At 53.2% G+C, this 21,930-nt stretch overlaps 1 protein-coding gene across 1 annotated transcript; it reads right to left on the bottom strand.

Moving 5' to 3' along the window:
* Window positions 1–5,090: 5,090 nt before the first annotated feature.
* Window positions 5,091–21,373, bottom strand: CRLF2 (cytokine receptor like factor 2). The gene is made up of 8 exons (XM_019718734.3): window positions 21,229–21,373; window positions 15,473–15,575; window positions 13,773–13,936; window positions 12,240–12,373; window positions 10,752–10,914; window positions 10,318–10,423; window positions 8,002–8,086; window positions 5,091–6,072 (listed from the first exon to the last, which is right to left on the bottom strand). The coding sequence occupies exons 1-8, from the start codon at window positions 21,308–21,310 to the stop codon at window positions 5,794–5,796; spliced, it is 1,116 nt and encodes a 371-aa protein (XP_019574293.3). The 5' UTR covers window positions 21,311–21,373; the 3' UTR covers window positions 5,091–5,793.
* Between the last annotated feature and the right edge of the window lie 557 nt (window positions 21,374–21,930).

Below are 21,930 nucleotides of genomic sequence, written 5' to 3' on the forward strand. Positions count from 1 at the left end.
CTGGGCGAATGCAAAGTTTTCTGCTGGTTCTTTAGAGCAGGGAGTCGGGGCTGCTCCCGTGGCCATTTTCATTGTCTTCCATCCCAATAGACGGCCACACGACGACGTCAGGAATGGATGCACGGGGGGTGGGGGGTGGTCATAAGACAAGTTTGTCCCCTCCCTGCCTGAGGACATAGCAGAGTTCTGGACACAGCACCATCACAACTGGGCTTTGCTTCAGGAAAGACAAAAGGAAATGATGTCAGTGTCTTCTCTGAAGACCAGGAGGGAGCGTGCGCCAAGCTGGAGGCCTGGAGGCTGGGTGTCTGTATCCCCCACGGCCTGCGAGACGGGAAGGCTGCCCGGGACTTCGGGGACAGAGGCTAAGGGGGTGTTTGACCCGTGTAACCACCGTCTTCTTGCTAATCCCCCTTAAACTCAGAAGCAAAGCCCCTTCTCCTTGTTATGTTTCACTAAGGAATCTGAGACGTGCTACATTTATTGAATTTGTTCATAATGAATTAGTGGGAAGTGACACATTCAGTCATGCATAAAATGACATTTTGTAAACGCCTGGTGTTGTCACCCACGGAAGAAAATACAACGGGGATGCCCAGATTGGAACAAACCGAAAGGGTCGTTATTTTTAAATAATGCAGTTGTCTACATAGAAAATACACACGTCAGCCGTCTAAGGGTCAGTAAGTTTGCTGTAGAAAATCAAAGAGGAATGAGACCCTGTAAGGGTGAAAAAAGATCCATTTTTGAAGGTACACGCACACACACACAAAGCAAGGTGTCTGGAAAGAAGTTCAACCAAACCCACATCGGTGTGTTTTTTTTTATTGAGAAAGTTCTGTTTTTACAGGAGGGCAGGAGAGAATAGCTACAGAAATGTAAAGACATAAGATACCTACAGAAGGCAGGCTTTTAGAGTCACTTTCCTGTGACATCTATAGGGAATTTCTCAGGGACGTGAAACAATGACCCTGATCCTCATAAAAGAAAAAAGGACCAAGACATTTTTTAAGAAAAAAAAAGAAAGAAAGAAAGAGGGGGCGCTAGAGACTTACCCTATCAAATATCAACATGTAAAGTGATTTTTCAGCCTGAAGGGTTGGGGCAAGAGTTGGAAAAGGTGACAACCAAGCAGAAGCGTGTCCCCATGTAAATGGAAAGTCTGGGCATGGCAGAGATGGCAGTGCCGTGAACAGTGGGGGAAAGATGGATACTTCAGTACATGGCGGTGAGTAACTGGCAACCCAGAAAGAAAACAGGAAAATTAAACTAAATCTCTGTGACGGGCGTGAATTTGGTCCCTGGGACCTTCTGTCCCTGGGGCCACTGCCATGGATATGTCACACTGCGTGGCAAAAGGAGACTTTGCAGGTGGAGTTATAGGTTCCCACTGAATTGCATTGAAGGTAAGGAGATTATCCTCTGTCAGATGAGCTGCCAGAGGCAAAAGAGGAAGTCAAACCCTGCGAAAGTTACATTGTATCTGTGCAGGCCCAGATACCTGAGATGCAAAATGTATGTAGTTGGTGCCTCCACATTTGTGACGATTTGGTAACAATTTGCTAACAAACAATGCCTAGGTCACAGTTTAGGTACAACAATATCTAGACAGAATAAATAACTACTTGTAAATAGAAAATCATTGTAACTTCTTGGCGGGTGGGGAGACAGGAAACTATTCATGGCGTGGGTCTAGGAAAAGGTCGCTTCAGCAAGAGAGCTGGAGATCACCCTGTAAAGCAAACGGCATAAAAACCCCAGGTAGTCACTGTCTGCCCAGGTTTGGGGAATTGGAGAAGGTGGGTGAGTTTACAAAAAAATGTTCTATGCCACGTGAGCAGGCAGAGGGTCATCGATGGAAGGGACCAGCCAACACCGGTCAGCTTTTATGTTTGCAGGACCCCAGAAAGTCTGGGGTCACCCAGATATTTAAGCCGTGGGTGAGCCCAACGCAGCTCATGGCCTCTGCTGTATGAAAAACACCCTCTCCCCAGGAGACATTTACAACCCGTGTCCTTCAAGGGGTTTCAGACGCAAACGCATGCACGCAAACGAGGCAGAAATGAAAACGTCCTTACCTTCCGCTGAAATCCCATATTTCCAGCGTGAGAAGTGGAGACCACCCAGTTGTGAAATCTGGGCGGTTTGCCCAGGAACACAGAAAATTCCCTCTTTACAGGGTTATTTTTTTATCTCACCAACTGCGGTCAGTTAGGCAAACAGGACGGAAAAACCGGGCTGGGTAAATAATGCAATGGGAAATCGTGTGCTCGCTTGGTTATAAAATGTAATTGTTTGGGAGAGTGTGTACACAACAACCTGGAGCTTTTAAAACGCAATAGGTGAGTGCGCACGTGTCTAACTGGCGTTTGCATCTCAGCACTGTGCAAAAAGCGATTTTGACTTCAGACTGGTTGCCTCTCAGCCCTTGGAAACTCAGCACCTCTTAAATCCATGTGGGTTTTTTTTCCGTTTTTTTTTTTGTTGTTGTTGTTGTTTTTATTTTAAATTTTTTTTTTTTTTTGTATTTTTGCTTTCTTTTTTTGGCAGGCATGCAGAGGCACCATGTGTAGACTTAAGGGATTTTTTTTTTTTAATTGAAGAAAATGTGAAAATGTGGTAAGCAGTGATGCTAACCAAACATAGACATTTTTACAACGTATTTTTCCAAAATAACCAGAGGCACCTCATGAGGCCTGGAAAATGTCTGAGGGAAAAAAAAAACATTTTTTTTTTTCTGTTAAAAACATAATTGATTCTCCTGCGTAATTTAAGCAGCCACAGAAAGCATCTGTCACCCCTTGTCTCATGGGTGATAGGACGCGATGATTTGTGCTTCCAAAGGATGATGGAACTTTTCGTTAAAATGAGAACTGATTTATGTTGAGGGGTTTTCTGAGCATGTGTTTTTATGGCTACATTCTGGACACACACATAAAAGCTGGATGACTATAACTCAAGCCTTCTGAAAGGCTTTCTGTGGGTTCTGGGCTTAAGCTAATGTACTTACGCATTTAATGAGGATGAAGAGGTCATTCTCCTTGTTGGAGAAAGGATCCCACGCAGGAAAGAGGGAATGTGGGCGTGTCACACGGGACCGGGGTGTGACCAGTGTGAAGTGTCCTGGGGCGGCTGTGAAAAGTGACACCCAACTGGGCAGCATAAAAGAACAAGTCACCATCCCCAGTCCTGGAGACCAGGAGTCTGCCCTCAAGGTGTCCCAGGGCCACGCTCCCTCCGAGGGCCCCAGGGGACGGTCCCTCCTGCCCCTTCCAGCTCCTGGGGGCTCCAGGCGTCCCTGGGCTGGTGGCCGCCTCCCTCCCATCTCTGCCTCCGTCTCCACGTGGCGTCTCCTCTGTGTCTGTGTCCCTCCTCTTCTGTCTCTGACGAGGACACTGTCATTGGTTCAGGGCCCCCTGACCCAGGACGACCTTGTCTCCGATTCTTCATTTTAACCCCCTTTGCTCTGTAAGGTAACTCACTCACAGGTTCTGGGGATTAGGCTGAGGACGTGTTGGGGCTGGTTCCTGAACTGACCACCGCTCTCCCAGGGCCTTGGCCAGTGGGGTGGGTGGGGGCAGCGGGGGGACAGGGCAACTCTGCATGTGTCCCAGGCTTCCTGAAGCAACACACGTTAGTCATGGAGCTGCCTCCTGCCTCTTACAGCTGAGCTGTGTCCCCCAAACCCATGTGATGAAGCCCTGACCCCCAGGACCTCAGGATGGGGCTGTGTTAGGAGATGGGTCTTCAAGAGGGGACTAAGGTGACATGAGGTCACTAGGGTGGGCCCTGCTCCAACAGGACTGCGTCCTTATAAGAAGAGGAGATGAGGACACAGACACACACAGAGGGACGACCATGTGAGGACACGGGGAGCAGACGGCCGTCCACATGCCCAGGGAGAGGCCTCAGGGGGGACCAGCCCTGGGACACCTGGACCTCAGGCTCCAGCGTCCAGGACCGGGTGAGAGAAACATGTGTCGTACAAGCCGCCCAGGCTGGGGTCCTTTGTTGTGGCCCCCCCAGCTGACTTATACAGCAGCTAATTACAGAGAGAGAGAGAGAGAGAGAGAGAGAGAGAGAGAGAGAGAGAGAGAGAGAGAGACCAGTAGGCGGTGAAGACATAGACTCAAGAAGTCAGTCACTGAACAGACAACCACACTGACATATCTGAGCCAAGCTTCCAGGGCAGAGTGAGGGGTGCGTGGCTGAGAGGTGCCCCAGGAGAGGCCCGTGACTTCTGGGGTTATAGCTTCATCCTGAGCTGAGCCAGGCTTCACCTCACGCCTTAATTAATAAGCCTCTTAGCAAAGCAGACTCACACGTGTGCGTAAGTCAGGTGTGGACAGGGCGGGGTCGTACGTCCACGCCCGTCCTGGGATGGGCTCAGGATTGTGACAGACCAGGCAGTGGGACCATCGTGGACATTTAACCATGTGTGACAACAGGCATGGACCTGGAGGGCATTATGCTGAGTGAGAGAAGTCGGACAGAGAGAAACACATACCATATGATCTCACTTATATGAGGAATCTCAAGAACAGGATAAGCAAACAACAGAAACAGACTCATAGATACAGAGAACAAACGGATGGTTGCCACACGGGACAGGTGTTGGGGCCTGGGTGAGAAAAGCGAAGGGATTAAGAAGTACAGATTGGCGGTTACATAATAGTCACGGGGACGTAAAGGACAGCACAGGGAATAGAGTCAATAATATGGTGATAACTGTGTACAGTGCCAGGTGGGGACGAGACTAGTCAGAGGGACCACTTTGTGAGGTATGTAAATGTCTAATCATTATCTTGGTTTGTACATCTGAAAGTAATAAATAAAAAGATACACATTTAAAACATTTTGTTACATTGCATTTCCCCAACACACACACAGACACACACACACCGTCCAACCATCTGACGCCACTTATTAACGGCCCCCTGCGGAGACAAAGCAGGTGGCTTCGTGCCAGCTCCCTTACCCCACACCTCCGTCATCTGGAAACATCCTCTACACAAAACACAGGGAGATAAAACAGCTCATGCTCCCACCGTCTACAGAAAGTTCATCGCCTACCGCACTCTCAGTGCACATCTTGTGCTAACGTTTTCTCTTTATTTCAACGAAAAGGACGAGAACAGAACGTACACTCCGTGGGGGTGTGGGGGGTGCTTCATGTGGCCGTGTACAGAGCACGGCCTGAAACGCTACCCGTCTCTGAGTCGCAGACCCAGGTGGTGGGTGTGGACTCGGGAAGAAGAACGGAGTCTCGGGAAGAAAACACCCCAAGTGCTGCCAAGTGGGTCTGTCTCCATTTAGATCCAGAGCTGAGTGGCTGGTTGGCATTTGTAAAGCAGGATGCCTTTTGCTTGCTGGATGCACGTAACGAAAGATCTGAGAAAGTGCTGGCAAGTGCAAATGGAGAAAGAACAAGATGGGGCGGGTGTGGGGGGCACGCAGGAAGGAAGGTGGTTGAGGGGAGCCCAGGCCACGCTTCTTTGCCAGTTCTGTGCCCACATCACGCATGAAGAGACGCAAGCTGAGAACAAAACACCGTTCCCACCAGGTGTCTCCCACCTATGCTGAATCCTTCTTCAAGCCCTTGAATAGCGACAAACATGGGATGAGAGTTACGTGCATGACTTGGGTGGTTGGGGTCTTCAGTGTCCCCAGATGTTGGCATTATTCGTCCGGGGTGTTCTCTTCATGGTGGTGGGTCTTGAGTCTCCAAGAAGTTCCCCCCTCGGTCTTTAAATGTCAACACAGACCCGAGATCGGCTTTTAATTTGCAGCCCCTCATAACGTCACGTATGAGTTGTCACTGATTACAAATGTAAAGCTTCCAAGAGACAGCACCTCTTCACCTTGGGGACGCTGGCAAGGGGGTTGTCCGGGGTCTCCAGCGGCTTCTTTGACCCCCGTCTGCAGGCACAGGGGGCCAGTCATTGTTTCCATGGGTGTCTCCGTCTCAGCCTTGGAATGCTGGACCATTGGGGCCTCTTCCAGAACACACTCCTGCTCCCTCTCTTCTACTTTATCCAACTGGGTCACGTTCTGGGTGTCCTTAATCCACTCCTGCAAGCGTGACACATGGTGACTCACTCACGAGGAAACCCAGCACAGCAGGCTCCCTGGCCCAGCATCCCCACAGACTCTCCCGGCACCTGGGGCAGACCTGGTCCTGGGACCAAACAACCTCCCTCTGGCGGGAACGCCCCTCCCTGTGGCACCAAAAAGCCCTCACATTTGGCTTCTTCACAAGCCAGGCTGGGGGCTGGGGACAAAGGCAGGTCTGAAACCAGGGCGGCATTACGAAAACGCTAACAAGAGGGCTTTCCTGTTCACTCAAAGTCCTGTGTCGGTGAAGAGGGTCAGGACACGGCAACCCCAAACAGGCCACTTTGGCACGACCACTGTTTTCAGCTGAATGCAGTTTAAAAAAGAACCAACTGAGAAGGACCTCTCTGCCCTCCTCCTCGCTGTTTAAAAGCATTTCATGCCATTTCCCTATGATAAAGAAAATGCCCATTTGTAAAGGTGGCCTCCTCCCCTTTCCAGTCCAGAGACAAGCCAGAAAGGACTCGTTCTGTATCAAACTTTACTAAACAGCCCTTACTTATGCATTTCCTAGTCACCTCCCCACATCTCACCTGCCTCTCACAAGCCCAAATGCCCTTCCTCTCTGTCTCATCTCTTGTTCCCACTCTATCACCCTTCATTAAAATGGCATGTTGCTCCCCCAGGTCTAAACACCTCTTGGGGGTTTTCTTCCTTCCTTCCTTCTTTTCTTTCTTTCTTTCTTTCTTTCTTTCTGTCTGTCTTTTTTTCTTTCTTTCTCTCTTTCATGAACACTCCCACCATACGCATATGAAATAAACCTTTTACCTGCTAATCTGTCTTTTTTCCCCATTTAATTTACAGTCCTCAGACACAGAACCTAAGAGGGTAGAGGAAAGTTTTTTTCCTGTTTTTTTCTTCCGCTACCTAAATAATTTTGAAATTTACCTTGTTCCTGTAGTAAGTTGAATGGTGCAAACCCCTTCCCCAAAATAAATATATCCCCAAGTCCTAACACCCAGAACCTGTGAATGTGATTTTATTTGGAAATAGGGTCTTTGCAGATGCAAAGAAATTAAGATGAGGTCGTCCTGGATCAGGGGGGCCCTGAACCCAATGACAGTGTCCTCATCAGAGACAGAAGAGGAGGGACACAGACACAGAGGAGACGCCACGTGGAGACGGAGGCAGAGATGGGAGGGAGACGGCCACCAGCCCAGAGACGCCTGGAAAGCCCAGGAGCCGGAAGGGGCAGGAGGGACCATCCCCTGGGGCCCCAGAGGGAGCGTGGCCCTGGGACACCTTGATGTCACACTCCTGGTCTCCAGGACTGGGGGAGCATATATTTGTGATGTTTTGAGCCCCCTCCCCAGTTTGTCACAGTCCCCGAAAACTCACAAAACGCTAGTAACATTGTCCTATAAAATCCATGCCTGACTCTCCAGCGTCTGGTGAGCTCCTGGGGGCGGGGGCTGGTCCCCTGTCCCTCATTCCCCCACAGCTGGCACTCAGCCCTCCTCAGCACTTACCCCATGAATGAAATAATGAGTATAAACGTTGGAAAGCGGAAGCTCAGGCTTGTGTTCAGCCCCACAGAGGGAGCACACAGAGAGCAAGACTTCCTGCTGAGATCAGAAGGAGATTAGGCCGAAAAAACCGGTGGGGGCGCTGATCTCTGGGGCTGAAAAAAACCCCACAGGGGCTCTGATCTCTGGGGCTGATTTAAGGAGAAGCTGCTTTCTGAGACCCTTGCAGCTTCTCTCTCTGACCGAAAGAGAAAAGTGTGTTTCTGCTGTGTTCAGACCAGAAAGGGCCTGTGGGAACGCAGAGAGAGAGACAGCTGGAAGAAACGTTGCTGTTGAAAAGAGTGCGTTCGGGAACTATCAGAGCACAAAGCAGAGTGACAAAGCAGAGCAGTGGGCATGTGCCCAGAAACATGACCGTTACCTGGAAGTTGCCCCGGTGTGCCTCAAAGAGCCCAGGGAAGGTGAATTTGGGATCGGGCACGCTGGGCATGAGGAGCTTCTTAACTCTGAAACGCACACGGAGAGTCTGGTCAGATGGGGAGTGGACGTCTCAGGGACGCAGAACCCGATGAGGGATTGAGGGTCGCTGAAGAGTTTGGCCCCAGAGACTCAGTGCCCAAGACGGAGCTGTGCCCTCCATTTCAAGGCACGCACCCCCCTCCGTTCCCCTGGCACCCTACTCCCAGCACCCGCCCATCCCAGCACCACCAGGAATATGATGTGAGGGGCACAGACCACATTCCTGTAAGTAATGATTCCTATGACACAGGAAGCCTAGCTCCATGTCATTGGTGTTTGGAAGGAACTTGTGTCCCCTTTCCACAATCACAGGTCGAAGCCTTAACCCTCCCAACATGACTGTATTTGGATGTGGGGCCTTTAAGAGGTAACCAAAAGTAAAGGAGGTCATAAAGAGGCAGCCTGGAGGCGATTAGGACATATTACCCCCAAAACATGCCCCTTGGAAATATTGATGATTTTGAGCGGAAGGCCCTTGAGAAACAGCAGATGTGGAGAGGGCTCTCTGCCTTCCCCCATGGGCCTAGGAGCAGGGCATCGATTTCTCCTTGTGCAAAGGAAGTTTCCGTTTGTGAACATGCTCTCCCTCCCCACCCCCACCCCCCACCCCGCTCCTTTACCAGGAAATGGAGCATGAGCCTTATCACCAGAGATGGCACCGAGATAATTCCATGCAGACAATTTTTATCTACCATTAGTTTCCTTCACACGTTTCCTAGTCTCCTTCCCTCAATTTACCACTTACCCAGAGCTCCAAAATCTCTGTCTAGTCACGTGTGCACAATTTATCAATCACCTTTTATTGAAATGGTATATAACCCATCCCTAGACTAATTACTTTTTTTTGGGGGGGTTACTTATTTTCTTTGAAGCCCCCATACATGTAAAAAAATATTACATCAATAAAGAAACATATGCCTTTTCTCCTGTAATATGTCCTTGGTCAGTTTAATTCACAGGACTCCAGATACAGCACCTAAGAGGTTGTCATGTGATATGTTCCTAATCTAATACAAGTGGTGTCTTTGTGAGAAGGGAGAGGGACGCCAGGGCTGTGCCTGCACATGGAGGGAAGACCACGTGAAGACGTGGAGAGAAGACGGCTGTCTACAAGCTAAGGAGACAGGACTTGGGAGAAACCCTGTGTCTCGGACTTCCAGCCTCCAGGACTTGGAAAGAATATATTTTTGTTGTTTGCGCCCCAAGTATAGTCGTTTGTTACAGCAGCCCTACACAGGCTTCCCTTGAAGACAAGGCAAGCGGTAGCTTATCCCAAGAAGGTTATCTGTCTGTTTCCCTCGGGGGTGGGGCAGGGGGTTGTTTCAATTCTGTATTAAAAACACCAGATGTGTCACCAGTCAACTGCCTTATGTGACGGCATCGTCTCCTCCTTGGCGTATGGGTGGTGTCTGTTCAAGCTGGTCAAAGAGGTGAGATAACGGATGATTTATAAGAATTAAATGATGCATCTCCATGCTGCACGGAGCTGGGAGGGCACAGCTTCCGAGTCGTCTAACTCAGCCTGGCTCAGACGTAGCACCAGGGCTCCCAAATGGAGGTCCCGCGCGTCACTCCTGCCGTTACTGTGGAAACCTCGTCCTAACAAACAAACGTGGCACCCAGAGCCTTCAAATGTCACTCACAGCTGAACGCCCGGGCACAGGTACGTTTGACTCAAGATGGAAATAGCTGTGGTTCTATTGTTGTACAGAAGGTGAATGAAGAACACGATTTGACGTGTTATTTCCGAGAAGCCGTCCATGGCCTCGAAGAATATTTTTTGCTATGGCTAGAACTGCCGTGACAAAGTGGACAAGTTTTGCTTGTGCAGTTCTCCTCACATACTCACCAAGTGGTCTAGATAAATACGTTCCGAGGAACAATAAAAATTCAAAGGTGATTTAAGCATCTGTCACCCTGGGCTCAGAGGACGCAGCTCAGGGGTCTGTGTATGAAGGGAGGTAACATTCCAGCAGCTCGACTGTTTGCAGGAGAAAATTTTTCCAGGAATAGACATATGTTTCTGCACGGTTGGCGTGGTTTCCCTACCGTCTTTCTTGTAAGGTACGTCTGGGCAAGCGTGCGTGGTAGGGGATGTGAGGCACAGCTAAATAACCATATCAGAGGACAGAGTCTCCTTTCTCTGCACTTCCTAGACGTGCACGAACCAAGGCCCTGTGCCCACGTGTGTGATGAAGCCCACGGAAGCAGTCCTTACCTCCGCAGTTTCCATATCAACAGAAAGACGAGGAACATTATCAGGAAGACGACCGAGCCAGAAATTAGAACAAACTTTGGGAAGAGCGTTTTCTCTTGGCACGAATCTAAAGCAAAACACAATGGTCCTGTGAGCTTTCAACACGATCCCACGTGGGGCTCCACGCATCTGCCCCCACCATGGTGTTTCCTTTATGCATGTCAGTTGTCTGTCTATCTATCGATCTTTCTACACACCTATATCAATATAACAACATTCATAAACAGTCCTTGGTATTGCTGCTGAGTTAATAGAGAAAAAAAAAGCCCACGACAGTTAGCCCCATGAGGAAAGCTGCCTGGAGCAGAGTTGAGGCCAGGTGTGTTTGCAGCTACTCCCTCGGCCTCCCCCGGAGCTGGGGTGCAGGCCCCCGACCGCTGTGTGACAAGCGTTACCTCGCAGCTCAGCCCTCTGCAGGTATGCCACCTCTGACCATTCGCTGGGGTGCGTGTCAGGGCCGTAGCCGGACTCCGTGGCTTTCACTCTGGCCCGGACGAAATAACATTTATCGATATCCAGACCCTCTATCGTCACATTGCACGTCCCTTCCTCCTTGGCCTGGGGAAGGGAAACAAACGCGGCGGTCAGTGACGGCCCCTGGACCCGTGGTTCTCGTGCCAGGATGTCACACGAGGTCCCTGCTTTCAGACATGGGCACTTGTGTGGCACGTCCTCTCTCGACGCTCGGGACAGCGCCAACCAGAAAGAGAAAGGGAGGAAAAGAAACGCTTTGTCACCAAGAACATACAGATGCTTTTGGAGGATTCTTTCGTGCTGACAAGTCCCTCCTTTCAACAAAAGTGTTGATTCTTTTAATGAGTGAAGGGTAACACACGCTTGCGTTGGAGACTCCAGTGGTCCATAGGAGGGCCATGCGCAGGCGCTTACAGCTCTCCCTGCAAACTCCTGAGTCCCCGTGGGTCCCATTTGCATTTCTTTGGTGATTCCCTCCGCCAGATGTCCGTTCTCCCTTATCTGATAGGTCCCCCTCGGCTTCTATGACAGGCAACTCCCTTTTCGTGGTACCTCATCCGGTCTTTTCACCCCATCAGACACCTGTCCTGCCCACCCCTCTCTGCACTGGACCTCTGGTCTCACCCAGTGGATACGGTGTTTCCCCCCAAGTGACAAAACCATTGCCCCGTGGAGCTGGGAGAGAGCTCCGAGCTGAGGCAGCCAAACACTCTTGCAGAGCCAGACCCTAAGCTCTCAGAGGGCGCCCGCAGGCAATGTCGGGCTTCCCTCGGGCCCCAGCGGGCACGGGCCCCTCACGATGCCGCCTGCTCCCTATCTGTTTTCTCCCCAGTTCTACTGCTGCGACGCCCTCAGTTTCTGTTTTACCTGGTGGTCCTTTAATTATTGGAATAGCACCGGGAGCCCCGGGAGGTGGAGAGTCACGTGTTTTTAATGTATTCCATAGACTGTGCTCACGTGCTCAGGGCGAGAACACGTCCCCAGGGGTTTAAAAGGCAGACGAAGAGCCGTGGAAGGTACCGGGTGCCATGGCCCAATGAGAGGGTGTGAGGATGCTGGATTGTATGTGGCAGCGTGGCCAGGCCCGGTGTCCAGGGCTCTGGTCAAAGATCAGTGTGGCTGTCACTGGGAAGGTATTTGTACACGTGATTAAAGGCTGGAATCGGCTCACTTGGAGTCAGTCGATAACATGGGTGGGCCTCGCCTAATCAGTGGAAGGGTTCCAAGGACCGATGGCATCGCCGCAGACAGAAGGGACTTGGACCTCCCCACCGTCCCACAGAACCGTGCCCACTTGCTCGCCGCTGGCCTGACGCTCCCAGGCCCTACGGTCACATGAGCAATTCCTAAACCTACATCTGGACGACGTCACGGCCACCCGGGGCCTGACAAGACGCCACCCCACTCACCTGCCACTCGTTGTCATAGAGGCTTCTGTGCTGCACTTCGTACAGCAGCTCGCTGTAGGGCAGCTCGGGACACGTCACCGTGAGGGCCTCCTGCCGCCACTGGAAGTGCAGGTCTTTCGGGACGCTGGGCTTCACTAAGAACGAGAGACAAGAGGACGGTGACCCCTCTGCGGAGACAAACACGCCACACGTCTGGGGTTAGAATACCTGCTGGGATGTGGGGTTCCTGTGTCCTTATGTCAGGGAAGCCGCGCCCCGGAACTACGTGGGGAACTCTTGGGTTTCTACCACGGGGTGACCTGTGTCCCCCACCCCCCAAAAAGATACGTTAATGCTTTGCCTCCTAGTACATCACAGTGTGACGGCATTTGGAAACAGGATCAAGACAGAGGTGATCATTTAAGACAAGAGGAGATTCTCATGCCGAAGGAAGCCCTGATCCACTGTGACAGGCGTCCTTAGAAGGAGAGACGCAGAGACACATAGAGGGGAACGTCACGTGACAATGCAGGCAGAGAGGGGCTGACACAGCTACAAGCCAAGAGACGCCCAGCGTTTCCGGAAGCCTCCGGACGGGCCTGAAACACACATTCCCACAGAGTCTCTTGGAAGAACCAACACAGGTGACCCGTGACATCTCAGGCGTCTGGCAGTCGTAACTGAGGGACAATCATTTGTGCTGCTTTCAGCTAAGGCAGCCTCAGCAAAATAAAAGGTCTGTGCAGATGGGACTGAGTAAGGGGTCTGAGGTGAGGTCGTCCTGGATCAGGGGGCCCTGAACCCAATGACAGTGTCCTCGTCAGAGACAGAAGAGGAGGGACACAGACACAGAGGAGACGCCACGTGGAGACGGAGGCAGAGATGGGAGGGAGGCGGCCACCAGCCCAGGGACGCCTGGAGCCCCCAGGAGCTGGAAGGGGCAGGAGGGACCGTCCCCTGGGGCCCTCGGAGTGAGCGTGGCCCTGGGACACTGTGATGTCACACTCCTGGTCTCCAGGACTATGAGACAATACGTTTTAGTTTAAGCCGCCCAGTTTCTGAAAGTCAGTCACGGCAGCGCTCAGACGCTCACAGACGGTCCGTGAGGGATTTTGTGAGTCGGGGTCCGTAGAGCTCAGATTCTAAGACAAACCTGTGACACCCAATCCTGAAAACCAAACCAAACCTGTTTTAAGAAACCTAGAATAAAGACTATTTGGGATGGGACGTTCCTTTGCACAATGTTTCCTCGTCCGAGACAGGCAGCCGACCCTCGAGACACCTCGGGAAAAGCAACCGGGTGGGAGGGGTGGAGGCAGCGGGATTTCTCTGTCCCCACTTGGAGGGCTGTGCAGAGAGCGGCACCTTTGGCACAGTCTCTGAAATCACAGCCTCCACGGGGTTATGGGGTCACCCCCTTTCGTGTGGCTCCATCTCTGTCCCTTGCATGCGTGTTGACATGGAACGTTCCGGAAGGCGGGTGTCTTCCTGGTAGCGGGTAGGAAAGCGGGTTCTGTTACAGAGGCGGGTGGGCTGCGAGCTCTCGGCACTTACAGAAATTGCTGATCCATAGATTGTTGTTGAGAAGAGGGTACGTTCCGTTCCAGATGGTAAAGGACAGGATTTCGTCCCCTGGGGCGTCCAGGAGGCACCCAGCTGTGCGGCCTTCCCGGAGAATATAGCTGGAGCAGTGCTTCTCCGTCTTCATGCTTGTGAAACTGCGGTTAAACAGTAAAAAACACAGACCCGTTTAGCCAGAGGGCGTCCTTCACAATCACCTGTGAGCACATCTGTGGCCAGCGCTTGGCTCCATGACTCTGTCACAGACGCAGGTTGGGTTCGCTCGCTTCTCCCTGACGTTGAGAGCAAGACCTGTCCAGACAGACAACCGTCCCCTCTTTCAAGGGTTCAAACCCCTTGGAGGGCTCCTGCCGTGCGTGTATCACGTCCTGCAAAGTCGTGTCACTGTACTAACCCTGGAACCTGGGAACGAGACCCTATGTGGAAACGGGGTCCCTGCAGACAGCACTGAGTGAGGGGTCTGAGGTGAGGTCGTCCTGGATCAGGGGGCCCTGAACCCAATGACAGTGTCCTCATCAGAGACAGAAGAGGAGGGACACAGACACAGAGGAGACGCCACGTGGAGACGGAGGCAGAGATGGGAGGGAGGCGGCCACCAGCCCAGGGACGCCTGGAGCCCCAGCTCCTGGAAGGGGCAGGAGGGACCGTCCCCTGGGGCCCCCGGAGGGAGCGTGGCCCTGGGACACCTTGACGACACACTCCTGGTCTCCAGGACTCGGGGAGGATGGGTGTCTGTGGTTCTGAGATGCCTGGTTTGCGGTAGTTTGTTACGGCCGCCCCAGGAATTAATACAGGTTCACTTGGACCTGTGCAGTAACCAAGCCTCTGATTTGAAAGACAATTGAAAAAGAATGTACCAGCATGAGGGGGGGTCTCTGTGTGGCCTTCCTGCCATGCAAAGGAGCCTGAGACCAGCCCACGCTCTGTCCTTAAACCTCAAACGCAAGCAGGGCCTCGATCAAAAATACCCCCCTTTGTCAATGAAGAACCCGATGGTCAGAAAACAGAACTGACTTATCCGTGTGACCACCTGGGAAATCCAGCGCTCTGTTCCTTCTGGGAGTCTTATGTCCCAAATCAATTCATCGGAGAGGTTCCCTCTTTGGTACGTTTTCACATGAATCTCGTGGGCTATCTCACTGCACAGAGCCAACCACACATCGCACATCTGCTGTTCGCAGAACTGAGACTGAATTGATTGGAAAAACCCTCCCTCCCACGTTTCTACTGGCGTCTTTGAGGCGTAGGAAAGCCAGGCAAACAAACCCACAATAAGGAGACGTGTTTTTGGGAACTGGCCCCTGGGTGAAAAGTTTGGGGATGGTAACCGTTGGCATCGCTGCGGAGCAGAGACTATTTCAAGGCAAGGCAAGTGCTGTCACACACAGCCGCTGAGGTGCGGCGGTGGCCCTGGGTGAATAAGCCACGTCACAAATATCCTGCAGAAAATCCAGGTAGTTTCGTGCGTGACTCCGTCATCACCGCGTGCGAAGGTTTGGGCGACTGCGGTTGTGATTGCGGTGAGAACGGAGGGCCCGACAGCGCACACACAGTCCCACTTTGCATATTCTGATTGCTCACACCTCTACTTCCTGGCCCTCCCAGCTGCCAGCGTCTCAGAAGTTGAGGTGTTTTGGCCCAGGACGGGGCTCGCCCCTTCCCGAGGGTCTTACCTATAGACGAAAGTCAGATTGGTCCCCCAGCGTTCACTCGTGTTCCAGGTCACCTGCACGGTCTCGAAATTAAAATTGATGATATCCACTTGCAATGCTTCCTCTGCATAAAAAGAGACACAGAGACGCAAAGCTGAAAGGAGGCTGGGGTTTGTCACGGGACGTCACGTGGTACCCGAAAGGGACAGACACAAGCAACATGCCAGACAACAGTCAGAAGCAATGTCACAGCTGCCTTTCTTCTCGTGTTTGCAAGAGGTAATGAGGGTCGTTTGCAGCAGACGGGCTGTGCGTCCAATGACACCATTGTTTGTGGGCACCCAGAGAGGCGTTCACCCTGCCCCCTGGGTGCCCAACGCAGCGTTACCCAGAACTGCACACACGACACCTTGAGGACAAGTTCAAAGACAAGTGACGTGACTAAGGATGGTCTGTAAACGCCCCTTAGGGGTTAGTAGGTTGCTCTTTTGCAAAGGTCGGAGTTAGTCCCTCTGAAAGGACGTGACAGGTGCGTTTTAGGGTGGAGCACATGTGCGGGGCTGTTGTGGGTTTCCACCTGTCGGAGAAGGGAGTGTGGGTGCGCAGGTATGGAAGGCTCGCTGCACCCCAGGGCGCTGGGTTACAAGTGGGAGCACAAGGACAGACGAGAGTTAGGTGCCGGATGGATGGATGGTGGATGGTGGATGGTGGATGGATGGATGGATGGACAGATAGATGATTGACAGATAGACAGATAGATGTAGAAACATGGAGATGGGTGGAGGGCTGGGTGGATGAAGGGACACGTTTCCATCACCCAGCAGGACGAGGCGGGTGAGCAGACACATGTCCACAAGCTGAGACAGAGGGGCTGGCGGTCCCTGCGTCAGGGACACACACTCCACCTCGGTGCTGGGTGCAGCCCTGACCCCCGGGGTGAGAGGCGGATACACGTCTGGCCCCAGCTGTGTCCGGTCAGACCCTCTGCAAGGTCTGTGCTTTGCCCAGTGAGTATTCACGGGGCCGCCCCTGATGTCGTGGCCCAGACTCAACCATCACGGCTCCTTTGTCATCCAAATTCAGCCCAGTCTCCAAAGCCGCTCTTGCCGTTTCTTAGTGCTTCTCTCAAGATCACCAACCAATATTCACATTCTGTTTTCTGGTGACAATGATCAATGAGTACACGGTGGAAAGAAGGGCCGACTGCCTCTCAACTCCCTGCATCTTGGCAACCAGACTGCAATTCCCTGGGACCCCAACAGGGACGAGAGACGTCCAGGTGTCTGGTATCTGCAGGGAGCCCTTCCCCGTGGCCAGCGAGTGCAGAACGGTCTTTCCTGGCAACCGTGTCTGACCACAGAGGGCCCGCTCTGAACTTGACCCATTGCTTCCTGAAACGGGGAGCAGGCATATCGGGGAGGGGGGCATCCCGGCAGCGGGGAACCCCGGACCTCCCGAAGAGGAACCGCACCCCTGCCTCATAGGGACCACCTTCCAGAAGTCTCCGTCCACTGGGAGAGGTTGACAGCTCCCTGCTCAGCACATGTGACCTCAGACATGTGGGACCCCGCTCCAGGAAAACATGTGTCATCGATGAAGCCACACGCCCCAGGTTTCCAGAGGGACGGTCATGTGCTCCCACACAGTGAGTCAGCGCAGGGACAAAGGGCAACTGCCTGAGCCGTGACACGGGGAAAGGTCGCAGATGTCACCGTGCCCCTGTTGCTTCTGTGCTAAGTGCTCCTTAGGTGGCTTTGGCCTTCCCTGCAGAGTCCAGGGCACGGAGAGTTTAGGGTCCTGCCTGCTGGGCTGTGTCCGCACATTCTCGGTCGTACAAGCACGGAAAGGGGGGCTGGGGGCCCTCCAGCCGTCCTGTAAAACACGGCACAGGCCGCTCCTGTGTTGTCCTCACAATTGCACGTGAAAGCCGGTTCAAGACGGGTGCCCTGCGGGTGAGGGAACAGGTGCCTTTCGGGGAAACGGAAAGGAAACGTCCACTGGCCCTGTCAGTGCAGTTCTCGCCGCTGCCCCCTGCCTTGTGAGGGCAAATCGAGCTTTCAAAGCAGAGGCTTCGTGCTCTCTGCTGGAAACACGGGACGAGGCCCTCCCGTTTCTGGGGGCACTGACTTTGGGAAACCGTTCTCTCCGCGATGTGTGTGGACCCTTCTAAAAGGGACCAAGCCGCCTGCCCGAGGTAGGTCCCAGGAATGTCTCTCAAGGACCCAGGATTAAGTCTTTGAAATGCCAATATTAAGGGACACGCTGCCCCATCTCCCACAGCTCGATGAGAAGGGAACAATTATAGAAAGAAAAGCAACTTAAAAGATGAATCCTGATAAACTGATAGGAGGTCCCCAGAGTCACCCGTTGACAGAGGCAGGAAGTGGGTGGAGGTGCCAGGAGCTGGGGCTGCCAGGGAGATGGGGGGGCTGTTTTCTGGGGACCGAGTCTCAGTTTGGGAGGATGGGAACCTTTGGGGATGGACGACGGGGACGGTTACACGACGGAGTGAATGTGCTCAATCCTCTGAGCTCTGCCCTTCGAACCGGTTAAGACGGTAAACGGTACGCGATGTGTCTTTTCCCGTCACCTGTTTAGAAAGATGAGCCACCAAATGTGGCTGTTTCAAAAATGTTTATGGAAGAAGAAGGAAGGAAGGAATTGTTCGCGCTCCGGGCGTGGGGACATCTGTCGGAAGGAATGTCCCTGCCTTGTTGTCCAGACCAGTGGGCTGACCAGTGTCAGGACGTCTGGGCTGAAATCGGAGTCTTCTCTTTGGATAAACACAAGGGGGTCCGTCCACAACACGGACTGTCACTCGGCCCTGGAAAGGAGGGAGGTGCTGACACTCGCCACCACGTGGAGGGTCCCTGAGTGACAGACGCCAGACACACAAGGCCACCCAACGTGTGACTCCATTTACGTGAAACATCCAGAACAGGCTCCTCCACGGACAGGAAGTGGGTGCGTGTCGTCAGGGGCTGGGGGACGGAGGGGGAGTGACAGCTCATGGGGACGGGTCTCCTCGGGCGTCATAGAACATTCTGGAATTAGACGGTGGTGATTGCACAGCTCTGAACACACTAGAAAACTCCAAATGGCACGCTCTCCGTGGACGAACGGCATGATACATGAATTACATCTCCATGGTGCTGTTTCCCGAAAAAGGCATCTCCTGGCCCACCTCTCTCGCTGCCTGCGTTTCCGCTGGCTTCTCCTCACTTCCCATGGACACTTTTTCCTCTAACACGAATGAGCGGGGACCCCACGGGCACGTCACCTTAGAAAGGGCGGCTGCTGTCGCCGGCACCTCCCCATGTCCCGGGTCCAGGCCCAGGTCAAACCCCTGGGGCTTTTGAAAAGCTGCCCTTGAACTGTAAGGCTCCTTCCCCGCCCCCACACCCCCCAGAAACACACGTAGGCTGCAGGAAACGTGGAGATGAACAGATTTGCCAACCGTGGGGCGTCCTTTGAATACCAAGAATTTCCTTGCAAATTATAGAAATCGCCTCTCAGTCAAAAAAAAATATATAGAGACAGAGAAAAGGTGATTGATGCGTCATAAAACAAATTTAAAAGTTTTTTGCTTTAATGAGCTTGGGTACAGCAAGGGACTTGGCAGCCAAATACTGTTGGGTATTTTGGGGGTGGGGGCTGGGTAAGGTCAGGTCAAAGCAGGGGGTCTTCCCCCCTCCTTCCTTCCTCGCTTTCCTGCTTGCTTGCTTTTTTCTTTTTCTCTCTTTCTTTCTTTTTTCTTTTTTTCCTTAGTTTATCATGCTGCTGAAATGCTAAGACCAGCATCATCAAATCAACCAATCACACGTCAGTGCCAGCCACACGCAGTGCCGCCCTCCTGACCCGTGCCCGGCTGGACCCCCGTCTCTTAAGCTGAACTCGTGCCCCCGAGTCACGTCCTCCCATCCACCCGGCCCCACCTAGGGTCACCCCAAGCCTCTCCTGGTCCAGGCCGGGCTCCCACTGCCTCCGTGCCCTCGGTTCTGGCTCCTGCCCCCCGTCACAGAGGCTGGGGACACCGCTCAGAGCTGGCTGTCCCTCCCGATAGCACAGTGTTGCTTCCCGAGCAATTGCTGGACACTCGTGGAAAAATGTCACCAGAGCTCGGTGGCTGAATGGCACCCGATGTGATACCTAGGGTCCCTCTTCCCACCGCCTAGAATCCCACCATCTTTGAAGCACTTGATTCGGTCTAATTGGCAGCCACCAAACCCTCCCTGAAAACTCTGATGTCCCCCGTGGGGCTGCGCATAGATGGCTGTACCCGCCGTGGCCTTGAGTCCTGGTGTCTGAAACAATAGGCTACACAGCCATCGTCCTCTGCAGTGACGGCCTGGGAGGGGGGTCCCTGAGCACGTGTGGGACCCCAGCTCCCCCGGCTATGGGTCTACGGCAGCTGAGGCCCCTGGATTAATGACAGACGTGCCCCAGGGCAGGAGACAGGGGGTCCTTTCCTAAGACTGTGGTCTCCCCACCCCACCCCCCAGGTCTCACTTGAGTTCACAAGCGTTTTCACACCTCTAATGAACTCGGGTAAAAAGAAGCTCTGTTGAAAGAAGAAAAGCGAGTAAACCACAAAAGCCTTTCACCAAGAAAGCGAGCTTCTCGTTTTCTAAGAAGTTACTAGAAAGGCTCCGAGTGGGCTCCCCTCGGCCGCCCAAATCCCGGCTTGGGAACCTCCACCGTCGCCGGTCCTGGCAGCCGCTTCTGGGCTCCCAGGGGGTCAGGAGCCAGAACTGGTCGAATCTGTGCGTTTTTCCATCAAACGGCACGTCAGGGGGGTGTCAGGGAGAAGAGCGGGTCTCAAGGAAACGCTTGGTACAGCGGGAGCGCCAATGACCATGAATTCTTCGTCCCTCTGCCTCCTGCCGCGGGCAGACAGAGGGCCTGATTCGAGCTTCCGAAAGCAGCGGGATGGGCCACGCGCAGAGTTTGCAGCCCAGCGGACACCACATCCAGGCTCCCCGGCTCTGTCAGCTGCAAATCCACGGGGCCGCCTCCCAGACTGCAGCGAACGGGGATGGTGGGGACCCTGCCAAAGCAGGCAGACGAGACGGATAAAACAGCACTGGCCACGAGAGGTCAAGCGCGGTATGTCCGTGTGTGTGTGTGTGTGTGTGTGTGTGTGTGTGTGTGTGACCCCGAGCTGGAGGGTCCAGTGAGAGCTTGTCTGATGCAAGGGCGGCCTCCCAGCCGCCTTCTCCTGGTGGCACCTTTTATCAAAGCTTATAAGGTCAGCGTGGCATCAGCTTTCTGGAAAACCCCCAGGAACCAGGCCCGGAGGGCAAGCGGAGCCTTTGGGGCGACCCCAAAGGCTGACGGACAGAGGGATGGGTCCAAGACCCACTGACGGGAAACCCCAGTTTTCTCGGAGGCCCCCGATGACACGATGTCACCACAGGCAGGTAAATAGTGACCGACACAGAAGCCTCGCCCTTTGTGACGGCAGGAAGAGCACCGAGGCCGCCCAGAGGCTCCGCTCAGCACACACACGCCCCTGTCATTCATTGCTTTGCTCCATTCAAACCCAATCTTGAGCTCAGTCACGAACGGGCCCTTTGCAAGGAGCCCACTGTGGTCTGTAGATTCTCAGAAACCTGGGCAGGCTCGTGGGAACTTTGATGCAGAAAACAGCCAAAGAGACCAAAAGGAAAAAAAGAAAGAAAAGAAAAGAAAGAAGGAAAGAAAACAGAAAGGAAGGGAGGGAGGTTAAAGCAAAGGACACATTACCACACACATGGCCGTACCAGCAAAACCCTTACCAGCTCCCGTTTTGCCCGAAGCTGTCAAATGTCCCACAAGCAGCATCGCGGCCGCTGCCCAGGGCGGAAAGGCCGGCCTCATGCTGGCAGGGGACGCAGAGAAGCAGGACGGTGCGATTTCAGCTCATGACTAATGAGCAGAGATCACTCCGTTTTTAAAAAGCAGAAAGAAATAAGGGAAGTGACTACAGGAAACTGAGTCATGCTTTATTTAAAAGAGATGAGTCTTGGCCAAAAAAAGAAAGGAGAATCCTCTTTGCACACACATGTTCACGGGCTTTGCTCGCAAGCGTGGCACACGCTCACCTTGTCCGTTCAGGACTCTTGGGATCGCGTGGCTCGTGACGGTCACGTGTGCTTGTGACCCCGGGGTCCCAGCGGGCTCCCGCAGGCAGTATGTCCCTGAGGTCTCCTGGACAGCGCAGGTCACCCAGGGGCAGACATGTGACGCCATCTGACTCAAGCCAAGTGGCAGTGAGCTCGGTGTCCAGGAGGGAGGCAGTGCGGGGACATCCAGAGTGCAAAGCAAGAATCACTCTCCAGAGAGTCACCAAGGAAATGCGTGGGTGTGATACGCTCAGGGCACAAGCCCGGGTAACTGTGGGTCAGCGGCCAGCTCATATGCAGCCTTGCGGCTTCCGGAAGCTGGCAGGTCCTTCTAAATAAGGACCCTCACGCCCACCTGGGTAACCCGGGGTGATT

The sequence above is a fragment of the Rhinolophus sinicus genome, chromosome 18, assembly GCF_057876585.1.
Source record: "Rhinolophus sinicus isolate RSI-liver-muscle chromosome 18, RSI-T2T, whole genome shotgun sequence".
Classification (NCBI taxonomy): Eukaryota; Metazoa; Chordata; class Mammalia; order Chiroptera; family Rhinolophidae; genus Rhinolophus; species Rhinolophus sinicus.

Coding starts and splice junctions, on each gene's coding strand:
- CRLF2 (XM_019718734.3), bottom strand. CDS start 21,310: ATGAGGCCGGCCTTTCCGCCCTGGGCAGCGGCCGCGATGCTGCTTGTG. Junction 12,374..13,772: donor TCTATGGATCAGCAATTTCT/GTAAGTGCCGAG, acceptor TCTCGTTCTTAG/TGAAGCCCAGCGTCCCGAAA. Junction 6,073..8,001: donor CACACCGGGGCAACTTCCAG/GTAACGGTCATG, acceptor TCACGCTTGCAG/GAGTGGATTAAGGACACCCA.